Below are 25720 nucleotides of genomic sequence, written 5' to 3' on the forward strand. Positions count from 1 at the left end.
CATTGATAGAGGCTGCAGAGGGATCCCCTGGGTTGCACGCTGATGACATTCCTGTGACTGTCTCACTGGAAATCTGGTTTGATCTAATTAATAACACAGAGCAGGAACCACACAAGAACAAAATGGAGAAAAAAGGAGGTTTTTGTATCTAACCTTTCCATTGCTTACCCACCACCGGTGCGATTGATCCCTGCTCAAAGGTCATAGACTCAGCTGTGAACATTAAAGCAAGGCCAAACTGTGCCTGCCAGGGCAGGGTTTCTTACATTTAGACTTGCAATTCAGTATTTACTGGCTTTTTTTGAAGCAAAAAAGGTGTCTCTCAACTCTGTCCCCATCATGGAAAGTGATGGAAGAGGAAGAGGCCAGTTTTACAATATTAGTCATTAGCTGTTTCTCAAACTAAGAATCAGTCATCCAAATTTGGTAACAAATGCACTCAGATGTGTTTTAACAAACACGTGGATTCGCCTTCATTTTGTAGAACATCAGTGGCATTTTAGCACTCTTTTCCCACAATTATTTTTCTGTTTGGGTGTTCTTATTAGACCACATAAAATTAAAACAGAATTGAACCTTACCTCTTGGAAACACTCTCAGGGGAAGAAGGTAGACTTGGAATCTTACTACGTATCACATATTGGTCCTCTAATAACAGCTAAAATTTTACCAAGCCATATTCACTTTTTCTCTAGAGTTTTAATTGCGTTTTTTGCTTATGATGTGTTTGCTTTTATATGGAAAGTTGTATGTACTTAACTATATAAAGCAAGCTAGCGTCTGTATGGAAATACATATTTTTGTGGAGGTCTTTTCACATTCTTAAATCCTTGTTTCTCTGAGAGCACACACTGAACGTATTTGAACATCTCAATGGCCATATTTAATTTGTATAGGAAAAAAAGGTGTTTTTTTTTTTCTTTTTTTTTCTCTTAAAGCTTGCTTAAATTTTAGACTTTTTGTTATAGGAGAAAAGTTGACGTTGGAGTTACTAGGAGAAGAGAGTCTTAAAGGTCTACCAAGGGCAGAAATCCATCTTTCCCTGACAGTAATGCTGCCTTGTTCTATTTGTCTGGTTTGCATCTAATTCCTGGCTGACAAGTGTCCGTTTTTCATGCTCATTCATTAGTCACCCTTGCATTAACACCACACTGAAGCGCCTGGTCTTCCTCTTATCACATTTCTCAGAAATGATAAAAGATATCCTTATAGTTTTGCCCACCCACACATCACAGTAAAAACCCAGAATAACAGAGAGATAAAATATATTTTATTAAAAAAAAAATAGGGTCATTCTTTGCTCTTTCTTAGAAGCTGACAGGTAGAAAAGGAAGTGGGGAAATGACACGACTTCCTGTATAATCTATTACCTTTGGCAGGCAAAAATGCAACTCCTGAGTGTTCTGTAAGATAAAAATGTGTTAAACATATAATGAAGTAATTTAGCAGTCCATCAAAAATTAGATCAAATTCCCCTTCGTCCAAAAAGCATAGCAATTCAGAAGTAAAGTTCACAACATGGTGTACACTGAGAGTCTGATTTCCCCTTACTTTATTTCAGTTTCATGCATATGAAAATTCTCTCATTTCAATGCAGCTCTTATGCAGCTGTATTCCCTTACCAGAGAGGGGTGTGCAGGCGTATTTCAGGACTCTTGGAGGGAAGTCTCACCATAAGTATGCTGTAAACGTGCTGTGATATATGCCACAAGAGCCCCCTCTGAATTTACTAGGGCTGTGCTTTAGTAAGGAAAATAGTCTGGCTCAAGGTGTCAGACCAGAATTTTAATTGCTGCCTTTGGTTTCTTTTTTGAAGACAGCCTTGAAGGGAAGGGAGAGGTGGGGTAAAGCACCTGGTGTTGCCTGAGCTGGCAGTGACATCCCTGCCTGTCAGAGAGCTGGTGAAGGACAGGATGGGCCCTTCAGCACCACTGTCCACCCCAGCTCACTCCAGTATGGAGAATATTACCTGCATAAAGGGAGGAAGAGTATTGCTATCACTGGTAACATAGGATTATTCTACATTACCAAAGTAATAATGGAAAGAAGGTACAGCTGCCTTTCTCTCTTGTCCCCCCTTTGGAAGGTAAGGGTAGGGAAGGTGCTCTCTCAGTATCTCAGTAACAAGGCTGCTGCCAACCCGAGGCTTTAATAATGCACGCTGCCTCTTCACAGACAGAGAGGTCCTGATCCACAATGGATCAAATGTTTTATTGATTTGCTTTTCCAGGCATATTTTTTGAAGATTGTTAAAGCTTCTTTGGGATGTATTTTATTAGTCTCCTACCATTCTCTGGGAAAATGAATCCCTTCTGTCCTTGCTCACAAGCAATTGTAACTTATATATGACACTTTGAGAAATTGAAAAGTGTTATTGAAAATACTCAGCTTGAGAAAGATACAAAGAACCTCAGTACATTAGCAAGCTCACCCACTCCCAGCTGACAGTGTGAGGTTTCTGTGATGACTGTAATTGTTAAATGGCAAAGGAAGCCGAAGATTGAAGAATTAGAAGGATGTCATTGCTATCCACAGAAATCCTAGCAAGGGCTATAGAGAAAAAGCAGTCATTTCAAAACCCAGTGCTGCCCAAGCAGGGTATTTCATGATAGTTACAGCAGGCGATGAAGATGTTTGTCCAAGCCCTTTGCTTCTTCATCAGTTAAAAATCCATCTTGTGTGCATCACAGCCAGCCAACCTTAGGATTGGTTATGTCAACTAACCAAAAATGCCGTGCACTGTTGCCATCTGGAGCCATTTGTAGGTGACATGGCTGCTGTGGGAGGTCGTGGGATAAAGCTGTGAATGTGTGGGAGGGAGCCAACAGGGATATAAGAGTTCCCAGTCTTGTAAATACACAATTATGTACCTTCACCCCTGCCAAATTAGTATAATTTACTCAATAGTATCTAATGGCTCCTTTGAGAACATTACTGCCTATTATGTCAAAGGCCCTACTTAGTGTATTTTTAGTTTGTGGATCATTGAAACACTTGAACCCAATGGTGCCATTAGAGCATCCTCCCACAACAAGGCCCTGTGGGTGGGGGCAGCTGGGAGAGCAGGGGTCCCACAGAGTTCATCTCACCTGCAGCAGCACCACTGCAACTGTTCCCAGGGAAAAGGGGCTCTTCATACCCAGCAATTACAGCTTTTGGTCACAAAGAAATTAAAGGGGCACTTTTTTACTGTTATTACACATTTTTAGATTCATGCTATATACTTTTGTATGCACTAAAACTTGGGGACTTTTCTAATGGCAAGTGCTTTGTGAGAGAGGTGTTTATTGTGCACGTAAGGCAGTGTAGAACCAGAGCTCTGTTAAATATTTCAGGAAGGTCAGCAGGACAATAAATCAACATGTCAAGAAAAATATTCAGATTATTATCTGATCTCCCTCCACTGTCTTCAGCCTGAACATTTGAAAGCTATTATTGTAATGTTTAATACTGTGCTTATATGCTTCAGTTACTATTACTGTAAATTTCTCATTTTTCCTCAACCATGATATTAGAGTGCAATAATTGTCTGCATTGTGCATGTGTGTGTTACCTGCTAAATGCACTAAGGTGTACCTGATGTAGAGGTAATCCTTTTCTTCTGAAGATAGCTGTGGAACTAGCAATAATACGATCTTATGGGTACTGCTAGCAGTATAACCCCAGCTCTTTGCTAATTTAAAGCAAACTGCATTGTCTTGACATTATGTGTACCCAGGATACCTATCAAGCCCTCAGGATGGATGAGGAGCCTGGGTCAAAAGAAGAATGCAACTTCCCAAGAACTTTACCTGCCTCTGAAAGAGCTGCTCATTTCCATGTTTAACATGCAGATCTGCAGCAAGCCAAAACTCAGCATTTTGTCCTTGGAATGACTCCCACCCATGGGCACCTGGAGGGTTTAAGGTTTACTCAAATGGAGCCATAGAACCCAAATGTCCACTGGGTGGCCTGTCAGAGAGGGTGGGATGAAGCTGCTGGTACTGGCAATGCTGGGAGCTCTGTACAGACATCAGAGACTTGCTGTGGTTGCTGTCACATGAATGAGACTCACTGGCTAGGAAGAACGCCAGAGAGACAGGGATCTGACAGGCACAGCCTGGCAAAACTTGGTATGTCATCTTAAGAAACATTCATGTCCAGATTTTTGCTCCTCCTTTTTGCCCTAGGTTACCCAGTGTTGTAGGGTAAAACCCCCTTCAGCAAAAGCTGAGGTTGGAATGGTGGGGTTTATAGTGAGGTAGGTATGGCATTGGCATGCACTTCCTTCTGACAGAAGGTAATCCCAACCAAGCAGAGAGCTGGAATCAGCAATTTCTTACATTGCTGCAGGAGGATAGCAAAGCTTATCTTTCGGTGCCTTAAACTGTGGCCAAAAATCTTGGCCATAAACCCCCCCATCAGAGGGGCTCTCAGTGTCCCTGCCCTGTGTGCCAGAGGGAGCAAGAACGCTGGTGGGAAAACAGTGAAGTGTGGGGCTGCCTCTCTCATGCCTGCGGTGCAGAAGGACTGAGATGCCTCAGTTTCACTGAAGACATGCTTGGATGTCAGAAGTTTGACTGTATATAGCTTATAGTTTGCCTGCATATAGTTTAACTATATCAAGTTAAAATTAGCATCTCCAGCTATGAAAGAGCTTTTTTGGGGGTATTATTGAACTGATACTTAATTCCAGGTAGTTGAACAGTTGTATTTTCCCAATATAGGGTAAGAAATAGAGGTCTTATGCCATTCAAAGTTCCAGGGTATCAGAGGAGGTGATTTTGGTGGCAGCCACCCCATTTCCTTTTTCATCTCTGGAATTTCCATCTCTAGCTGGCATTTGCCAGCCCCAGGTTTTGCCTCTTGGTAGCACTGATGCAGTTCTTTGTGAAACTTGATCAGGTCTTGGAGGTAATCTAGAAGAAGAACAACTCTTTGCATGGTTTATTCGTAAACTGGTTCCATTCAGTGATCTGTTTTCCAGCCCAGTCATAGGTTATGGCTTCAGAATACGAAGTATCTGGCTTTTAAATTGCTCCCATATGACAGTGTCTTGTTGCCAACATGACACATGGATTTGTGCAACCTCACCGTGAACTGATGTGCGGAAATGGTTTGACTTCAGAACAAGAAGTAAAACAAAAATAACTGAACTGTAAGGTTTTTGAAGTCAGGCCAGCTCTTTGATGTGACCATGGCTTCACATCCATTTGCAGAAGGAGCTGGAAGCAGGGAGAAATATCTCCAGTAGCTATTGGGGCTGAATACTCAGTTCTCCAAAGCCACATCCTCCCTGACACAGTGGAGAGAGTGCCAGTCCATGGCAGAAACAGAGAGATAGTGATAAGGAGGGAACTTCTCAAGTCCATTTTACCATCAGTGCAAATATGTTACAGAAGGGTAGAAAAAGCCAGACTTTGCAGCTGTCCAGTACAATGAACTGATCTGATCTTTAGAGGTGCATTCAATGCCCTGTCAGCCTGCCACATTTCTGTGGTGCTGTGGAGGGATGCAAACACGCTCCTTAAAGTGACTTTTCATTATTATTATTATTATTATTATTATTATTATTATTATTATTATTATTATTATTAACAACATAGTGTTAGAGGGATAATGATAAGGTGTAGACAAATTAGCTAAAGCTGTAAAGTTAATGCTTATGAGCTAAAAGTACATTAAATCACAGCATGAGCACTTTCATCTATGAGCTTAAGGCAACTCAGTTTATGCTGTTGTTTTACAGATTTATTTAATTTTCCATAACTTTCTTTGGTTCTTCACTGGTATAGTTTGCCAAACATTAATTATCTTTAGGAGGGACTTGATTCACTTCCTATTCTTTGTACAAGACTTTCCACAGGAAGCCTTGGTTGCTCACTGGGTTCACATGACGTGTCACAATATAAGTAATAAATCCACTATGAAATCTTTGCTTAATGTTGGAATGAAGTGAAAACATGAGCCGGGCGTTTTGTTAATGCTTTCTTTTACAGGGAGCAGAACTGCTGTTTTCTTTGTATCTTGCATTTATCCAGAATGGCAATCAAATGTAATTTAAATGACCAGCTGATAATAATGTTAATGATTTTATTTTCTTCTCCCTCCTCAGATCTCCGGAAAACTTTCGAGCAGGAGCCCTTAGGGAAAGAAGTGTCCCTGGAGCAAGAGGTCCTGCTCCAGTGCCGTCCCCCTGAAGGCATCCCAGTAGCTGAGGTGAGCAACAGCAGCAGAATCTGGCACTGGGACATCCTAAGGCCTGATGGGTGGCTAATAGTGCAGTGACTTAGAGTAGGGCATGATGAATGGGTGCTAATGGAGAGCTGACTGACTGCTGCTCATAGACGAGATTGATTGGGACCTGATTAATGGCTTTTGGGTTGTGGTGCCTTGCTGGGCAGAGCTGCAGGTGGTTTGGTTTCAGTTTTTTCTTCCCTTTGAAAAATCACAACTATATCTGGCATCCAGAGGACACATAGCTGGGGGAACATATTAACATCAGCCTGCTATCTTTCCTTTTGCTTTTAAAGAAAAAAAAAAATCACTTATTCTGAGGGGCAGCTTTCAAACATGTTTTAATTTTTAGTTTGCCAGACTATATTTCACTCACATGTATATCCACCACCCTGCCAACTTGGCATGAGAGGATGTACCGTGCTCCCAGGTAATGCAGCACGAGGTTTGGCAAAGTAGAGGATGTCTCTGCCATCTTCATGGCCTTAGCTGTTTTTCCAGACAGCTTTTAAAGCAAACCCAGAGTGAGTAGCCTGTCCTCCCCCTGCAGGAGCCAGTCTGCCCTTCAGCAGAATCTGTGCCTGAAAGCAGCAGCTTCCCTAAGTGCAGCAGTGCCTCCAGTTCAGGCTCAATGTTCACGGAAGGGGGGTCCCTGAGTCGCAGGGGGGCTCTGAAATCCTGAATCCACTGTGGCTGTTAAGAGAAAAATTGATTGCTAATGACGGTAATTCCCCTATCTGAATTCTCTTCGGTTTTCCTCTACCACGCACAGAAGAAACTGTTGCCAATTTGCATTAGGATAAGTCAGACTGTCATGGCTAAGTAGCAAAGTGGTTGTCACTCAGCGCTGATGGCTGATTTCTCAGGAGATGAAGCTTAAAGAGTTACCTCCCCATCTAACCCAAGTTTAGATTTAATCAGAGCTGCAGAAATGTGTCCACAAACATCAGAAAGAATAATTAGCACAGAAGAATTTTCCAATTTTCTTTTTCTGTAGGCTGTTTTCTTTCCCCATTAGGATCTCCAAAACTGTAAAGAGTGTTTAGGTCTGCCAAGCCAGCTTGCTGACAACTGTAATATTAATCAGTTGGGTTTCGTCAGGAACTTAGCAGCAGGTTTTTATTTTCCTTTCTGATGTTTCTTTGCATCAAATCAGCTTCTTGTTGTAGCATGACAGGAGTTTTTTCACTGGGATATGTTGTTCAGGCAGTGCAGGATAGTACTGGGGAGCTTCATTACCTTTGCTAGAAGCAGAGATTAACGCTGATGGGCAGTTCATTTTTATGCAGTGTTACAAGCACCTCTGGAATTTCAGCAGCCAGGCCCATTGTTCCCTCAGAAAGCTCTGTTATGCCCAGTCGCGTGGCTGAGACCCAAACTGCATAATTTAACATGATTTGTGGAAAGTGATCTCTGAAAAAATCCTCTGTGAGCTGCTGCCATAACAGTTGTGCTTTTTCCTGCCTTCCAGTATCCTGCTCACCCTGTCAGTAGCTCTTCATGACCGTGTGCATTGACTGACTCTGAATCTTATTTGTACCATGGTCAGGGCAGACACCAATTAACACTTGGCAGGCTCAGAAATCTTATACTCCCTATCTGACATTCAAAAGAACCATTCTCAATGTGGGGTTTTTTTCCCTCTTCTGACTTTTGAAGTCAGAAAGAGATCAAACACCCAGACTGGACAGCCGCCTAATACAGCCTCTTTGTAGATTCTTTCCAACACTATTAAAAGAACAAAGACCTGAGCACTAATGAATATGAATACCTTAATGTGACACTTTATTACAGCCACTTGCTGAAGCTAGTAAGATAAATTTAAGGGAAAAAAAAAAGGAAAGATGAAAGATAACTTGGTGGGTTGAAGGAATACATGATTATTTTAATTTAAAGATGAATGAGTTCTTTGTTTAAGACTTCATGTAGTTGTTTGGAGAAGTTTCTGATATAATGGTACAGGTAACTATAAGAAGGGCTTGGGGAAGGCAGGCAGCAGACTGAGCCTGTTTTCCATCTTGTTGAAACACTGCTTTGTCTCTGAGTAGGGTAATGCATATGCTTTGGTGAGCATGTGCTTTAGATTCTTCACACTCTGGAAACTGTGTTTTGTTTAGGTTTTGGTTTTTTTTACTTACTGGCAAAAGTAAAGCAGCCAATGGATTTAACACCACAACATATGAAGAAAAGCTTACACTGTGAGGATGTACAAAATGCACCTTCAGTGTCATGTGGTGCAGTGCTGGAGTCCAGAGTCCCAATGTCTTTCGTGTGCTTTTTCTCTTTGATTCCATTCTCCCCCTTCATTCTCTGTTGGGTGTTTAGTTTGTTTTTCTTTTTTTCCTGGTATTTCAAAGTGGTGAGAACAAGCACGCTCAGGGATAAATTCTGTCTTCTTTTCAGTATCTGGGGAATTCAGTCTTATCATCCACAGCATATTTAATTGCAATTAACTGTGTCAAGCTCTTGTGGATCAATGCTAGAGCAGATCTTAGGACTACTGAAAAGCTGAACCACATAGCAACATACAACTTCTCCAGAGGGCAAGTAGGACAAAGAGACCGAGATGGGCAGGCAAAGCTTTTAAAGCAATACTTAGCAGTCCCTTAGATCCACTAGTACCTGACAAGCATTAAAGCAGGCTCAGGTCGTGGGCACAATGAAAGAAAAGAAAAAGGCAAAATCCAAATACAAACAAATGTGTTAAAACACACTAGCCTCAGTGCCTGAGGTCAAATCAAAGGACATCTCCTTGTTCACTTGGGTCAGCTTAAAGAACCAAGTGTTTCCATGGTCTCTGGACAAGCAGATCACCTTCTCTGCCATCAAACACCCCTGCCTACCAGCCCTGACCAATGTCGGTGTCAGCTGCACCATGGCATCCCTTCCCACTCCCAGGTTTATAGCCAATATCAAGCTGAACAAACTTACAGGTTCTGAACTACCCAGGTAAATGCTGCTCCAGTGCATGGCCCAGGCAAGCAGCAGAAGGACCAGCACAGGTGCTTACAGTGAAGTTTCTGCACATGGGAGGAAGGGATGGAGGAAGGGGCAAACTCACTTATTCCTGATGTGACAAAAATGGAAAAAAAATGAGTGGACATAAAAACAAACAGCAGCCTGCCCGAGCTCTATGCTTCTCTGCCTTCTGCTTTTCCCCAGTGGGGAGAAGTAGGGTAAGGTGGTGAGATCAGCAGTCTGACCCACCAGCCTCACGCTCAGTGGAAATAGGACAGTTGCAGCTCCCCAGCATGAACAGAAACATCCATTTCAATTCCACTCTGCTCTCTGTGTGTGGTTTTCTAAACCTAACCTGAGAAGGCAGGAAGGATCCCATCCTGTGAAGCTCCAACAGTAATGGCTGAGTTGTTAGCAATTAACCCCTTAGCTCATTTAACTTGCTCTTTGTAAGACACTGGCATCATATTGCACATGATAAAATATAGTTAGAGACACTGAGTCACATCAAATTATCTCATTTGGGTAGGTTATAGATCAAAACACAAATGAGATGTAAGATTGGTTAATATGCCATAAGCTGCCAGATGAACTTTTGCATTGAAATGTGTGATTTGTGGTGCCTTTAACAGGGGGGGTAATTGCTCCTTTAATTTTAATTGAGGTGTTTCACAGAGTAATTTAATTGCTGAACAGGGTGTAGTGTACAGTTTGGTGACCCAGTTGGGTTTAAAACTGGATGTGATATTTATCCACATTCACGGCTTTAATTAGGAACTAGAACAAGGGGAAAAGGATCACTGAGTCAAGAGGCAGAAGAGAGTGTTTTGCCGAGTCAAGATGACTGTGACGCAAACTATTCAGCTGCTCTTGCCCAGGCAAAGGCTGGTGGAAGCTAGGGACTTCTCCAAATAAGCAGTTCCATCTAATTGATTATTAATATGACTGCTGTTTACATTGTTTCCTGAGAGCATCTTATTTTTTGTAGCAGTTATCCTTTAATTGGAAGTTCATGTGTGTGCATTTCCATGCAGGTGTGTGTCACTGAGACAGTGTTTTATATTCACAAGCAGGAAAGCGAGCTCCAAGAGACACAAGTGGAGGAGTTTGTGGACACAAATGCTAATTGCTGAAAAGTGGCACTGTCCTTTGCAGTATCTTGTGACATACAGCAGAATTGTCTTTGGGTGTGCAGTATCTTGTGATATACAGCAGAATTGTCTTTGGGTGTCAGTGAGAGGAAGAGTAGGGAGGGGGAGGCAGGTATGTGTAAAGAAGGAGCACAACCCAGAATGAATGAGGGATGCGCATCCTTTGCTTTAGAAAGCCATTGGGTAAAGACTGGCCATGCAGGCCTGTCCTCCAAAGTGTAGGATAAAGCACCTTGTAAGTGTCAGCACCTGGTCCTCTACATTTCTGCCCCTCTTAACATACATTTTACCCCCCAGCCTACTGGTGGGTGGTTGAGTCACTCCTGCAAAGCATGAGACATAGGCTACAAGCTGCTGCTTGAAGGACAGGTTTGCATTTGAATTTGTGTTTTCCTGGGAAGTACACTGACTAGCAGATTATTAGATAGCCCTGTTTTTACATTTCCCTCCAGCTTATTTCCACAATGCAGAAATCCAAAGAGCGCTGGTCGTCTTCCAGAATTTCTTTTTTTGAGATCTGACTTTTCTATGGAACCCACCCCTGTACATTTGCTTTCTAGTCCAGTTCTATTGATGCCAATGTAAGCGAGGGCAGAGCATGCTCCAAAGTGTTCCGGTCGCTGTATGATTTAGCTCAGGAAAGGATGATCCTGTGGGACTGGGGAGCACTGAGACTTCTAGTTCCTCCATGAAATACTACAATGGGAGACTTTTCCACTAGACCACCCTCCTAGCTTATCCTCTTCTCTTCAGCTGGCTTTCTGTGGTTTAGCTAACACAGCCTACCTGTCCACATGCCCACATGGTGCCAAAAAGTGTCAGTCAGCATGTGAGCTGTGGGCCTGCAGTTCAAGCTCCTCTTTCAGGTGGGAAAAGAAGCCCAGCGTCTTCTGATGGCCACATAGCAGATGCTGTGATTTTCATTTAATAATGCCATGATCTGTGTTTGAATTTGAGACTCTGTGGAATAAAGTTCTCCCTCTGATGCTACCAGTCCACCTCAGAAGTTTATTCTGAGGCTTAACTTTCCAGTTGTGCATAAAGCAAAGCTATAATGGGGCTGGAGACATCCAGCATCTGTACATACACCCTGCAAGCAGAAAGCTGGATATATGTGTAATTAAGGAAGTGTTTCCACAGCAGGAACAACAGTTCTCCTTATTGGCAGCAGAAGCACAGTAAGAACAACTGAACAAAACGCTGTGGTGGTTTTCATTTGCTGTCTCATTCTCAGTATGTTTTGCAGTCTCTCAGAGCTGTAATTTCAGTCTCTTTGGAGATCACTTCTTTTTCCTTTTATTTTCAGTCTTAAATGTTTATGAAATATCTTTACAGTAAATAGTACATAGAGGTCAGCATCCTTTTCAACAGACAGTTGCTGGGGTGAAACCAGATCCAAAATCAAAACATTCTTCAAAGAGGCACTCAAGTCTCAAGGTTCCTAAAATTGTTGCTGGATCATATGAAAACTGCTATAGTTTTCTCAGTCTCGATTACACATCTTGTACTGTTTCCAAACTGGTAGTTAGTTAGTTTCACAAATACTTTATTACTGGAATGTATCTGTGTGTGTGTGTGTGTTGCAATCCAGGTGAAGCCGGGGAGCTGAGATTTCCCTGTCTGCTGGAGGTGATGCCAGCTCAGCTGGGACTGCTGCAAGGAGAGCTGTGCCACTGGGACCAGTTGGCACAGCTGCAGAGAACACCAGCCACAATCCAGCATGGATGGAGAATCAGATGGAAAGCAATCCTACTGTGTCAACCAGGCATGGGAAGGCACGGGTGCAATGTTCTCACCTTCCAAAATTACAAATTGCCTTTCATCAAGGCAAGTCTCTTGCTGCTCCCAGATGTTTGCATCTTTTTCTTGTGGAAAATTGCACTGGCACGCTTTGCCTGTGTCTGGCAGGCCGAAGACTCACTGTTTTTGGGCAGGTGCTCCTCACTCTGAAGATTACTCTAGGGCACGTTGATGCAGAGAAGGCAATGAGCAACTGGGATCCAGAACTTGGATCCTGTCGACTTAGCTCTTGAGACTGCCAGACAGGTAGGGAACAACTCTTGTGATCAAGAGGGCAGCATCTAGATGAGAACATATTCCTTTTCCATCCTTGTGTTTCTTTCAGAACAGATATGTTTCTGCTCGACCAGTTTCTAAAACAGTCACACATATGCAAGTGTGCCAAGAGATTTAAGTGCCTAGGAATGCTGGTAACTTGGTATGCCTAAATTTGTGTCAGCAATTAGCTTATGTAATAGGTTTTCCTTCGTGTGTAATCACTTGTGTGATTTATGTTCCCTGTGTTCATTTAGTCTGCACAGAAATCTGGCCTGTCTTTGCAAGTCTTAGTCTCTGTGTGTGCTGCTGCTGGAAACACCCTGTGGCAGCACAGGTCTGGCTGCAGCTCCCAGGTACAGCTGAGGTGGTTATTGCAGTTTTCTATTCTTGCTGATGGTCTTGGTTGTCATGTTGGGTGGCATGTGGCAGGTTCCTTCTGTTAATTAGAACGAATGTGCCAATTATGTTAATGCATCTCCCGATACCAATCAGTGAATGATTAGAGACAACACATCTGTCTCTCACCAGGGAGCAGGATTACAGAAAAGACACTACAAGGTATGTTGTTCTAAATTACAGACACCTTGGATTGTGCCTTCCCCTTCTGGCCACAGGGACAGCTCTGTCTCCTGCAGGCTCACTTGCCAGCCCATTAGCAGCCCTGGATGTGCAGCTCCAGTTTAGCTGGCAGGATCCCTGTGCCTCATGTTACTGCAAGTTGCATCCAGAGTGCTAAGGAGCTCTGGCCAAAAGGTAGCAGGCTCCAGGTGCTCTCCAGCTTCTCAGCATCTGCAGATTCTGTTGGTCAGGTTTTCATACAACACTGTCACACCTCAACTGAGTGGCTTTCTCTTGCTAGCCAGTTTGCAAACATATAACAAAAATACCTTCTTGTGTAGAAAATCAACAAGAAGAAAATGGATTTTGTGTCTGCTTTGTTCCAGGGGCTTGGTATATGAGAAAAAACACGTGTATGTTGTTGTAATTTTCCATAGCTGTCATTCCCCAGAGGGTACACTTACGCCATCCTTCACGGCATAATTTTTGTCAATTAAATGACTGCTGTTATGATAAGGAAAAAACTGATCCCATGCTTTTTCTACATATATGCATGACCATCAGTACATTTATCAATAATAGCTGGAAGGATGTGCCTAATTTAATTGAATACACAGAGCTAGGTGAATGATCAAGAATTGTTCTGATTATAGACAGTAAATATTTAATATTTAATATGTAATACTTAGGAAAAAGCAAATATCTACTCTAGAACATCTCCAGAGAGATGAAAAGAAGAGGGTGTGATTTGGCATGACCTTGAAGTCAGGCTTTTGTGCACTTTGAGGTGCCCATTATATCCTGCTGCTCCTCTGTCCACTCACCTGCAGGTGTACAGGTCTCTGACATAGAAGTGCCCAGCCTTAGCTGACAGTAACTATTATTCAGCCTGAAGAATTAAATTCAGGATAAGTTTCTGCACTACTGGATTAACAGCCTATTTCAGTATGGGGGCTGCACCTTGGGGAGTGACATGGCATCAAAAGAGTTCATTGCTTTTAACTTCCGTGGTAACAGTTTGCATACTTGTCACTCATAAATCATGCTGTCTCATGCTGCTTGCTTCTCTTCTGTATTTGACACCTGATCCCTTCCTACTTATGGGACTGAACAACCCTACTCCCACCTGCCCTGGTTACCTAAAAAAAAAAAAAAAATCTGAGTTTTGGAGTTGCTGAGCACTGCAGTCACCTCCACCATAAAAAAATGGGTCCAACAGTAATTGAATATAAGTACCAACAACAATCTCACATATTGTAGTGTGTTAAATTAGTCCCCATTTCTGTAAGGACTGAGGGAGAAAACACAACTAGAGGGGTGTTCTCCTTTTTGTGTTGCTCTGCTGATGGCTAAAATATGTATGAAGGAGACTCCCACTGCTTGTCAAATCATCTATCAGTTCCTTCCTTCAGATTTGACATTAGAGTTTGCAACATCAACAGACACCATGAAAACCTGGATGTCAGAAGACTGAATTAGATCTGTTAAAGAGATATCTTGTAAAAGAGATGGCATTTAGACATGCACACACAGTACTGATGTACTGGCAGGAAATAAAAGGCACCCTGTTGTTCTTCAAACTTTTACTGTTAACAAATTCTGTGAGACATTAGGTGAAAAGGATCTTTTTCCTAAGAGATTTGGTGTAGAGCCAGAAGTAATATACTGAATTATACAGAGATGCTTTGTTTGATGGTTTTGTTTTTTGTTGGTTTTTTTTTTTTTTTGTATTGGCAACTTCTCTTTTCATATTATCTTTGGTGGTTTTGCAGGGATGATAGGGAATTCAATGCTTACAAGTTTAATTTTTTCTACTCATTTGAGACCCAGATTGAATATGTACGTGCGTTTTTGCAGAGAGAGAAAATGTTGCAGGGTAGTAGAAAAAAAAAATGTGCTTGGGCATGGAGCCTTGAGGGAACCGAAGACTGTTAGAGTATATTCTTGAATGGGCATACTAGAAATACTTTAAGTTGAGCTTTAGACCATGTAGACTGTAGTTCTGTCCTTACTGGTGTCCTGGTGTCCTCAATGTGCAAAGCAGAGGAGGAGTATAGGCAGATTTGAAAGTGGAACGTACACAGCTCTGGCAGTGTGTGTAGCATCTTTTACAGTCCTGGCATAACCATCTCAGAAATAAATAGTGACATTAAAACCAAAGAAATACATGGTTTTTGTGTGAGAGGCAGCATACCACTGATGGAGATAAGCTTCTGGCTTGTTTTTCAGTCTAGAATTCATGCAGACTCAGCTTGCAGGTGAGGAAGGAGCTAAATATTGCCATTGACTGAACAGGAATCTGTCTGTCTTGATTATACCTGAAACCTATTAGGATTCAAGAAAGGCAGAAAACCAAGTTTAGTCATTCTGTCAAGGAAAAACAGATTATTGACTAAGAGCTTGTGTATTACATGGTGAAACACGATTGTGATGGTGACGGAAATACAGCCTCCAAAGTCTTGTGTCTTTTTCTTCCTCCCCTGTTCCATGCAGACTCACGTATCCATTTTCAGAGCCCTTGGTTACACCACTGTCTTTAAGTTCTGCAGTATTGTCAGCTGTGAGGCTGCCACATCCCACAGTAATCTGCTGTGAAAGAGAAGGGTTTAAATCAAGCGTTCCTTGGAGCAGTGGCTCTACGTTTTCTAAAGGTGTAAATCTTTGGAAGCAGCTCATACCTGAAGTGCATCCACCCAAACTGCAGTAGGGGAGCTGGAGCTACTTAAGGCAGGGCTAAAGGTGGGGAGTGGGTGGTGGGCACCTGTAGTCCAAGCCCACATCTTCCAGCACTGGCATTGCAGCCTTGACTGGCTTTGTCTGGGGGTGAATTGAGCCCTCTGTGTTGAATACAAGGAGAAATAATTTGTTTTTTTCACCAAGGTTTGGGGCAGTCCATACAGCTGTCTCAGATGGCTTTTGGGGTATGTCAGTGCTTGGGTAGTAGTTCCTCAAATGTCTTCAGAAAAGTGGGGTTTGTGAGAGAAGGACTTGGATGCTAGCACCTCACAAGTCTGGTGGGTTGATTGTGGTTATGTTTTTCTTCCTTTAATTAAATCCAGCACAGGCTGAAGTGATCCAGTGACATGAAGACCCAGCTTTGATCCATCCAGGGCCCCAGTCCTGTCCTTCAGCTCACTCCATTCAAATGAAAACGAGCTACTAGATTTGCAGCCAAATTATATTAGAGTGGCTCACAGCAGTCAGCTGGGATATAACAGGGTGTTTTCTTAGGAAGGCAATAAAGAGAATATCGTCTAGATTAAAAATTTCATATCAAAATATTTTTCTCTGCAGCCAAGGAAATCATGCTTTATTAAAGTAAAATATAGCTTACACAAATAAAGAGGAAAGTATACAGTACTGATATCCTTGTGATTTCCTATTTTCTTGGTAACCGACTCTATTTTGTTTCATTCTCATTGAAGACAGACAATGTGCATGTGAGTGCAAATGTACTTAAAAATATTGGTGTTTGTGATTTGTTAGTGCTATGCACTCCAGTATAGATCGTCATGGTTTTAGACCCAGGGCAGGTACCTACAAAGTTATTACATTATTAACTGCCTAATTAGGCAAGATATGGAAAACAAGTGGTGAGATCTGTGCTGATTTAGGGTTTCTGATGTTGTAGGAGAATTTTCTGTTTGCAGATATGCTCCTAAGGTATCACCCTTTATGACTCTGAAAGCACAGATCAGCTTTTCCCTGTACAGTACCTGACAGCCTTTGAAAATGCATTGATGTTTTCAAGGCAAGGCAGCTGCTGTGCAGATGGGTGGGACGAAAGGGGACTTGAAGGAAAGGGTAGGCATGAAGAGTGTTCTCCTATTTTTCTGCCCTGGTGTTTTGTTTCAGTTGGTGACATTCGTCAGGTGAGTCCTTCGTCACATGCCTTGACTCGTAGTGTTTTCTGGGATGAACAGCGTAATCACAGATACTGTGATGTCCATATTGGTGTGACTTGGTGCTGACTCACTGCCTCTCCTCTGGCCCTTTGAAACCCCAAGGTGGAGTGGCTGAAGAATGAAGAGGTGATTGATCCTGTAGAAGACCGAAACTTTTACATCACCATTGATCACAACCTGATCATCAAGCAAGCCCGGCTTTCTGACACCGCCAATTACACCTGTGTTGCTAAAAACATTGTGGCCAAAAGGAAAAGCACCACAGCAACTGTGATTGTCTATGGTAGGTGATGCCTTGTACTGTTGCATGTGGATGGACACACACTCAGAGCAGGAGGTGGGGCACGAGGGGGATGCGCAGTGCCTGTGCGCACCTCTGGCTGCAGTCAATGCCCAGGTTGGGCTGCCTATGCTGTGTGGTGACTTGCAGCCACACACAGGGACTGCAGTCAGAGGGCACTGCTGAAATCCCTCAGAAGTCTGATGGCTTGTCTTATTGGTGACAGGCAATGGTGTTAAAGGAGGAACAGCCCCCTACACAAACAGCCTCATTGGAGAGGTGGCTGTTCCCCTTGCTGTAACACACTCTGTCTGTGTAAGGCAAGGAGCCGCCAGGGCACCTCCTCCAGCAGGCATGGCTTGCTGCCAACACATTTCATGTTCTTACTGATCCTTTTCAGAAATTAGAGTCAAACCGATAGAGAGTTTGTGCCTCCAGTGACTGGTAAGAGTGTCAGAGTTCTTCAGAATTCACAGTCTTCTTATATCACTTTAAATAAGCTTATTTTTGGTACCTACCTCTAAAACACACCCTGACATCAAGAGCAAGGAAGTAAAGCATTCTGGGACTGCAGTTCATAGGCACACAGCCTAGCTTAAAACTAAACATCAGGGGAATATAATGCATGGGATAGCATTCTGTGTCAGCATCCACAGTCCTGATATGACTGTGGCTGGCCGTGCTTTGGCTGGGAAAAGATGGGATTCCCTCCTAGGGTTTCTTCCAGCCGGTGTTGTGCTGCAGCTCTGCCTCACCAGTCCAAGCCTTTGCCCCTGCAGAGTTACTTCCCCAAATGCATTCCAGGTGGGGGTATCCACCAGAACAAAACCTGCTCTGATTATGTGCCAGCTGACTGAACTGGTGTTTCTTACAATCAGCTTAATTATAGGATAGACAAGTAGGAAAAAATCCCTATGATTATCCCTAATATTCATTTCATATTCAGGGTGGCAGTTAGATTTAATTGTAAGCAGTTGCTTCTCTGAAGTTACAATGAGGGCTTTTTACTTCAGTTTTTATAGAAAACTGACTGAATTGAGTTGATTAGCAGTGCTTTTGATATTGGGGGATGGACCATGCAAGAGCACCATGTTTTGTAACTGAGATGAATGCAGAAACATAAAGATGTAGGCGTACTACAGCCGTTCCTTGTACACATACAGAATTTTTTCAAAAGTGTATTCAAGAGACGTGTAGGGAGCAGGCACTTTTATGGGTTTTGCTGCCAGATCTGCTTAAGGGTTGTGTCATATCACAAACATTTAGGTTTAGGGAATCCGAGCAGTGAATATGTTATTACTCATACCTGACAATGACATTATTGTGTAGAGCAGCACAACTCCTTCTTCATCCCTCCATCTACCCCAGAAACTAAGGTGGGTGAAATGGAGAGTCAGCATAAATGTCTTTCCAGAGATAAATATCTTCCCAAAGTCCAACAGAAAGAAATGCATTTAGTATTCACTCATTCTAAATAGCTTAGGGAAGTGCTGGGACATTTATATATGCATCAGCTATGTGAAGTTGTTACTGACATCCTGAAGTCACCTTCTTGAAAGAATAAAAAGGAAAATTCTCCATAGCTAATCAAAGCATGGGGGTCTCTCAGCATGCATAGTTGATGGGTGCATCTGAGCATGAGTGGGAGTGCAGGTTATTTCCCTCTAGAAAACAGTGCAGATTTCAGAGCACAGGCTTCTGGCTGCCAGAGCTCTCTGAACCTGCAGGAATTTTGGTCATACACACTCCACCCAGGTGCTTAAGGCTGGGTCAGGTTGGTTTTCAGGATAAGGCAGGTCACCTGCCAACCCTGATAGTCATCAGGTGGTGTTTTTCATTCAGCATCAGCATTTCTTCAGCTTGTACAGTGACTTCTGGCATACACTTGGTGCTTTGGAGACATGGGTTTGTGCCTGTTCAGTGTTTCTCATGCCATCTCTTTTGGCCACTCTTTGAGGCTGCATGGCCCAGATCCAAAGCGCCTTGGGTCTGCCCAGGCTGGGCTGCTTGTGTGACCATGCTCCTTTTCTCTTGCTTTGCAGTGAATGGAGGCTGGTCCACCTGGACAGAGTGGTCTGTGTGTAACAGCCGCTGCGGGAGAGGATTCCAGAAGCGCACGAGGACCTGCACCAACCCTGCCCCACTCAACGGCGGCGCCTTCTGCGAGGGCCAGAGCGTCCAGAAAATAGCTTGCACCACTCTGTGTCCAGGTTCAGTATGAACAGCACACATAAATACTTTGTCTGTCGTCAGTCATTTCAGGAGAACACTATTGAAAAAGCTTCCTTCTCATTATTAATAAATCCAACATTTCAGGGAATTAATATTCAATTGTAGTGCAGAAGTAGATAAAACAGTGAGCACATCTTATCAAGCAGCCCAGGTACCAGCCCTCCTTTTGCACACTGCTTGTACTGTGGTCTCAGCTCTTATAATTCAGGGGGTTTGGGGAACATTCAGAGCTTCAAAATGTAGGTGATAAAGGTTGAAAGCTCTGGAAAAGAATTGGGATTTGAATATAGAAAGCAACTGTGATGTAAATATATTTGCAATGTCTGTTCAGTCCAGCTGTCTCAGCAAGTAAAGCATCTGGGATGTGGATATTAAATTTGAGGCAGATGTTTACCTGACGTATACAATCATCAAATACAAAGGCATTTTTTTTTTGGAAAGAGATGTGTATCCATACTTTTAAAAGTTTTTTAAATGTAAACTTCTGAAAACTACAAAATAGTTTCCGGACAAAGAATGTAGTTTGTAACTCCTCTGTGATAAAATTCTGCCATCTGTACTACTGTCCAGTGCTCTCCTACTACTGATACACTCAAATCAATGGCAGTAAGGCCATCTTCAGCTTGTGAAGTTTGGTAATCCAGCTCTGTCACTGGAAACAATTTTATATATTGTTCTTCAGCTGTTCATTATAGTGCTTTTGAAAATAATTTGCAGGATTTTGAAAGGTGCTAAACATATTTCTGGTTCTGTTCATGTGAAACAAATGGTGCCTCTAGAGATGTCTTTTAATAGACAATATTTAACATTAAATATCTTCCTATTAAAGAAGAATTTCTGGACAAGTCTAACTTCTGTGTTAAAAATGCCATCCACCCTCCACAAAATTAAATCACAGATTCCTGACTTGTTGCTTGTACACTTTGAGCACAGATAAGCTGTTTAGAAGTTTATATAAAGGGGAGGAAAGAGCAGAAATGGGGCCGGGGCAGAGAGAAAGGACATGTGGGGGTGAATGTGCATTTACAGGCCAGAAGTAGAGGAGCAGGCTGATGATCCTTCTGCCTTGCCAGGAACGCTTGGGAGCTGCAGACTGGCTTGTGATGACACGTGCATCACTCGGTCTCACTTTTGTGTACCCCTAACAAGTTGTGTCCTCTCCTTGTCTCAGTGGATGGCAAATGGACATCCTGGAGCAAGTGGTCCACCTGTGGCACGGAGTGCACCCACTGGCGCCGGAGAGAGTGCACGGCCCCAGCTCCCAAGAATGGGGGGAAGGACTGTGAGGGGCTGGTGCTGCAGTCCAAGAACTGCACGGATGGGCTCTGCATGCAGGGTAAGTGCTCTCTCCAGGAACTGGGATGTATGTGGAAAACCCTGAAATAACTGCAGACCAGCATCATTGACCTAAACTCACAGAACCATTTGTAGGAGAAATTAGTTAGGGACCAGTTCTCAAACAGGCTGGACACCATGCTCCTCTTGCCTGGAATATGAAATAGTGACGAATTAGAAGGAGTCATAACAGAGCCTTCTACTGCCTGCCCTCCCCACCAAACAGCCTTGCTCTCTATATTGCCTCAGCATCTGTCCAGAGAAGCTTGGCAGTGGCTCTTACAGCACTGCAAATGGAAAAATACAGCATTTAGAGTAAAGCCAGTGTTTTCAAAAGAGTAAACTTGGCCAAGCAGATCAGCTTCTGGCTTCTTACTGTCAGGAGTGGTGAGTGCATGTGTTTATATTTAGAATAGTTATGCTCCTTTTTGAATTTTGTGTGACCTGTGGTAGAAGGAGGTACACTGCATCAATGCAGTGGTGATGCAAACTTCCTGTTTGGTTGCCAGCATGCAACTGTCTCATGAAGATCAGCTCTAGCACTGAAGCCTATTCCACCTGTGCCTATTCACACAGTGGTCCGGCCTTTCTGACTAATAGAGAAGCAAAGCAAAGCAAGTTTTAAGTGTAATTTCAGATATACAATTACTCGGCTCTACACTCTGTCCCTTCTCAAAAATGAGGTCTTCTCTTGTCTGCTGGTACATCAAAACTCCCTTTCACATATCATTAGTACAATAACCTGAGCCAGAATCCTCGCATACAGCTTTCCTATTCCTTCATCCCATCTCTATGCAGTACTTCTCTGTCAAGCCTCAGCTCTCTGTTGTCCGAAGAGTAGTGGTTGTACCCATCCAGCACCTCTGTATCCAGATCGTAAAATGCTTTGAGTTCTAGCATAAAAAAAGGAATAAAGAATTCTTATTCTCTGAGGCAGGTTACTTTTGACTGAAATATTCATGATGACAAAAAATGACACTACCAGCTAATGAATTGGTCTGCTCTTTGAATAAGTGCCATATAGGATAGCTACTATGTTGGTAGTGATCTCTGAGCTACCCAATAGCACAGCATGACCATTTACTTTGAGGTTTCCCAGATTTACAAATATCTTCCTTGAGGTGGCTCACACAAGCATTTCCATAATGTTAAAAGCTATTAGTTAATGTCAGCAGTCTATAAAGCTGTAATCCTTCAAAACACTTGTTTTTATGGTGAAATTGGAAAGGTAACATTCAGAACTCCTCTCTTTCTTGTTTCTAAGGATTGGGGAAAAAAATCCACCTATGTCTTGCTATATAACACCTTAATGACTTTTATTGTAGGGAAGCTAATGCACCCCTAGTTCCAGCAGTGTTAATAAGTCATTATGGCAAATTATGAGGAAAAGATGCATTTCCCCACACAGAAGAGCTCTTCACTATCAGATTATATTTAGACAGGTGTATGTCATCTTTGTGTATGTGCATAGAGAGAGCCATTTAAGCAGAAATCTTGTGGAAAAGTAGATATAATAGTACAGCAGAATAAAAGCCCTGTAGGGATGTCATTTATCTGTTGATGGTATTTTATTTGTGAAAGTGGATGCTGAGTATAAAGCAGAGGTCTTCAGCAGTAGAGAGGGTGAAACTTGTGAATACTATTCTGCTTCACATATATACGTATATAGAAAATGGTAATGAAAAATATGCAGTCGCATAATGACCTGCTTAGCTCTAGGGGCTGTGATAATTCTTCAGTGTTGAAATGTAATGGCAGCGTTTTAATGGTACCTTTATACTCGCAGGGTTTCATATACCTGTAAAATTTCCAGTCCTGCTCCCTGATCTATCACTGCTGAGAAGATTGATTTGCTGTACTTCATGGCAGTGTGCCTGCTGCTCTCTCTCTCTCTCTCTCTCTTTTTCTCTTTCTCTCTCTTTCTCTCCCCTTCTGTCTCTTTTTCTTTATTTATCTTTCTCAGTTTATGCAAAATCTATCTGAACACTTGCATTTTTGCCCATGTGGATTTACATTCGTAGAAAATCTGCCTGCTGAGCCAGGAAGATGCACAGCACTCCTTTCATTCCTAAAACAACATGCGTCTTTCCACATTATTTGAGGTTTTGGGGGTCTGGCCTGGAGCTGACAATTCTCCTAACCTGGGCATCTGTAGATTCACAACGATCTTTTCCAGTGGTTTCATGCCACTGGGTCTGCCACGGCACATGTGGCATGGAGGAAGCTTCAGCCATTTTTCCTCTGTGGCCAAAGCCCTCTGGGAGTTGTGTTGGCCAGCTGCTTACCTACACCATAGTCAAATCCTGTTCCTAGGTGCCCTGATGCTGCCTCCTTACTGTTAGTCTTTAGTGAGAGCTTGAAGGTTGACATAATGGGTATAGTTGAGGTCAAAGAATTAGTAGGTAGACTCTCTTGCCAGGAGTCACTAGCCTGTTGCTCTGACAAAAACTCACTTGTAAATATATATCTATATAGCTGTGTGTAAAAGATATCTTGGAAGATGCTGGATTGAATGAGTCTAATTTACAAGCCCTTTCTCTTCCAGTCTATTATTCACTTCAGTAGCATCAGCTGGATAAATCAATAAGCTCTTTCATCAGACTGCCCCTGCTCCAGCAAACAGCACAAGTCTGCATCACTATCGATTTCTGTGGGGATAAAAACAGTGGAGCTTTCTCCATCCCTTGTAATTACAGTATTTTACACCCAAAGCTGTAGTTTGTGCTTACCAGTAACTGTGGCATTTCTCATGCAACTCTGCTGTTGCATTTATTCAGACTAATCATCTTGCTGGTACACACATACTCTCCTGTATCCAGTAGTTAGTGTTTTTCCGTTAAGAGATGAGGGGATGAACAGTCATTAAACTAGAGAGCCCACGGAGAGCCAGCAGGCTGAATTGAAGAGGGAAAAGCAGATGTAGTGAAAATTTGGGGCAGTCAGTGCTATTTTAAGTTTTCAAGTACACAATATTGTCTAGCAGTTCCCATTATAACAATTTCATAATTCCCATAATAGCATTAATACCGTCTTCTAAAGCAAAATCTGCTGTAGGTATAAGAAGAATTGGCTGGTTACCACCCACGCTAGTTGCATTATTGCCTCCATAGCTGTATTATTTCCCATTTGATGTATGAGTACTGTGGTAAATACTTCAGTGCAAGGAACAACACTTAAAAAGGCACACACTTCATCTCACAGGAGATTGCTGTAAACTGAAGCACTGCAATTAGCCCTTCACTTGTATCAACTAATGATTTTGGTGGGTGTTCTGTGTGGGGAATGAGAAAGCAAAGCACTCTCCTGCTGCCTCAAACTTCAGTACAAGTAGTTCCCTTCACCTAGGTGGCAAACATTTTCAAAGCAAGGTACCAGGGGAAGTGTTTTGCTGGGCTCAGTCTGGAATGAGTATTGCTTGTGTGGTACAAAACAGATTCTTCTGGTCTGCATTATGTGTAAAATTCTGCTGATAGTCAAGAAGAGATGGACAACCTATGAGGAGAGATAGCTGTCATAGCTGTGCTGCGTGGTTATGTTGAAGGCTTATGACCTGAGTTGTGACATTCAGCAGTCATGTTCACAGCACGTCACATATATCCTTTCTGTTGAGGGTCTGAAGTGACAGTGTTCTGATCTGTATTGTCCCTGTCCTGAATGAATAAATATAGTGAGTCCATAGGCATGAGGTTGGTGCCTGCTGTTCTTTAGGCTTTTCTGAAATCGTGCCTGGGACATGCAGGGTTGGCATCAGCTCAGTCAGAGGGAGACAACCAGTGACCCTTCTTCTGCTCACTTTTGGCTTTAGTCAACCACTGTGGCTTTTCATAAAAGGCTGGCTAAGTTGTACTTGAATTGTTGTTTTGGGTTTTTTTCCAAAACACAAAGCTAACTCTGTTACAGCAACAAGCAAGATTACACAGAAGCACATGTTGTTGCTTGAGGACTCGGGGTTATATAGTTACACAAATAGTATTGTTGCTCTGTGAAGTAAAATTGCTTACTTTATACAGTCTCACGATATGGAATAAAAGTCTATCATTGAATAGGAACAAAAGGAAATTTCCACCTGTGAATCATTGCCAAGGGTCATCAGATCCAGTATGGACTTTCCCTTTGTTTCTCGAGCATGAAAAGACTGAGATGTGCTGCTGTCATTTAAAAAGAAATGGAAGAAAAGACACAAAACATCTTCACCTGTTGCTACAGACAATACTCTGGACTAATTCTCAGGTCTCTGGTCTTCTCCCTGCATGCAGCTTAACTACTTGGAAATGCAATTAGCAGGTGCACCACTGGAGGAAAAGACACCATACTGTGGTGAAGATGTTATTACCAGACTAGTAACACCATTCCTTCTTAGAAAAGGCTGCCTTTTCAAAGAGTAAATTGATATGACATGGTGACAGAAAATCTGTATTTGTTGAGTGCTCTGAAATCCTTGTCTGAAAAGCAGTAAGAAGTTCATAAGGTTCCCTCTTGCAATGATAGTGCCTAAGCAAGTGAAAAGAATGCAGTTTATCCTGCTTGGGCATGAAATAGCAAAATGGTGCCCTTTTCAGTCATGTCTCTGTTTATACATAGGTCTTGAGTAAAAAGCAAGGTTACACTGATACTAGCATCTCTTTCTTCCCAAAACGTACATATTCTGTACATGTCCTGCTTGGTTAATGTAACATGTCAGAAACTCTGATGGAATAAGTATTTGTTTCCCTTTTTGGCTTTATTTGAAAGCAGGCATTCAGGGAAGAATTACAGGGCAGAGCAGCTTGATGAGGACCACAGGTCCACCAGAGCAGATCAGTGTGCAGAGCAGGGGAATGTTTTCCAGACTCCAGAAGGTAAGCAGAACTCTCTCAAGGGAGACTGCAACAGAAGCCTGTGTGTGCAGGGGAATGAAATAAAACCTTCTATTAAGAGCATGTGGGTCAGAGAGAACTTCTAATACATTCAGTCTGTCAGCATAATGATACAGCCACCTGGCCTGTTTTGGCCTAGCAGGGGGAGTTCATTCATTTGAAAAAGGCATC

General features: G+C 42.5%; 1 protein-coding gene across 2 annotated transcripts in view; it reads left to right on the plus strand.

Moving 5' to 3' along the window:
• The window catches only part of UNC5C (unc-5 netrin receptor C), a 242362-nt gene that overhangs the window by 180958 nt on the left and 35684 nt on the right, over positions 1–25720 (plus strand). For both annotated transcript variants that reach the window (XM_062493830.1, XM_062493832.1), the window contains exons 4-7: positions 6095–6198; positions 16949–17129; positions 19169–19336; positions 20530–20694. In XM_062493830.1, the coding sequence (XP_062349814.1) occupies positions 6095–6198; positions 16949–17129; positions 19169–19336; positions 20530–20694 (618 nt within the window). The remainder of the gene's footprint in view (positions 1–6094; positions 6199–16948; positions 17130–19168; positions 19337–20529; positions 20695–25720) is intronic.

This window comes from Cinclus cinclus, chromosome 5 (assembly GCF_963662255.1).
Source record: "Cinclus cinclus chromosome 5, bCinCin1.1, whole genome shotgun sequence".
In the NCBI taxonomy this organism is placed as follows: Eukaryota; Metazoa; Chordata; class Aves; order Passeriformes; family Cinclidae; genus Cinclus; species Cinclus cinclus.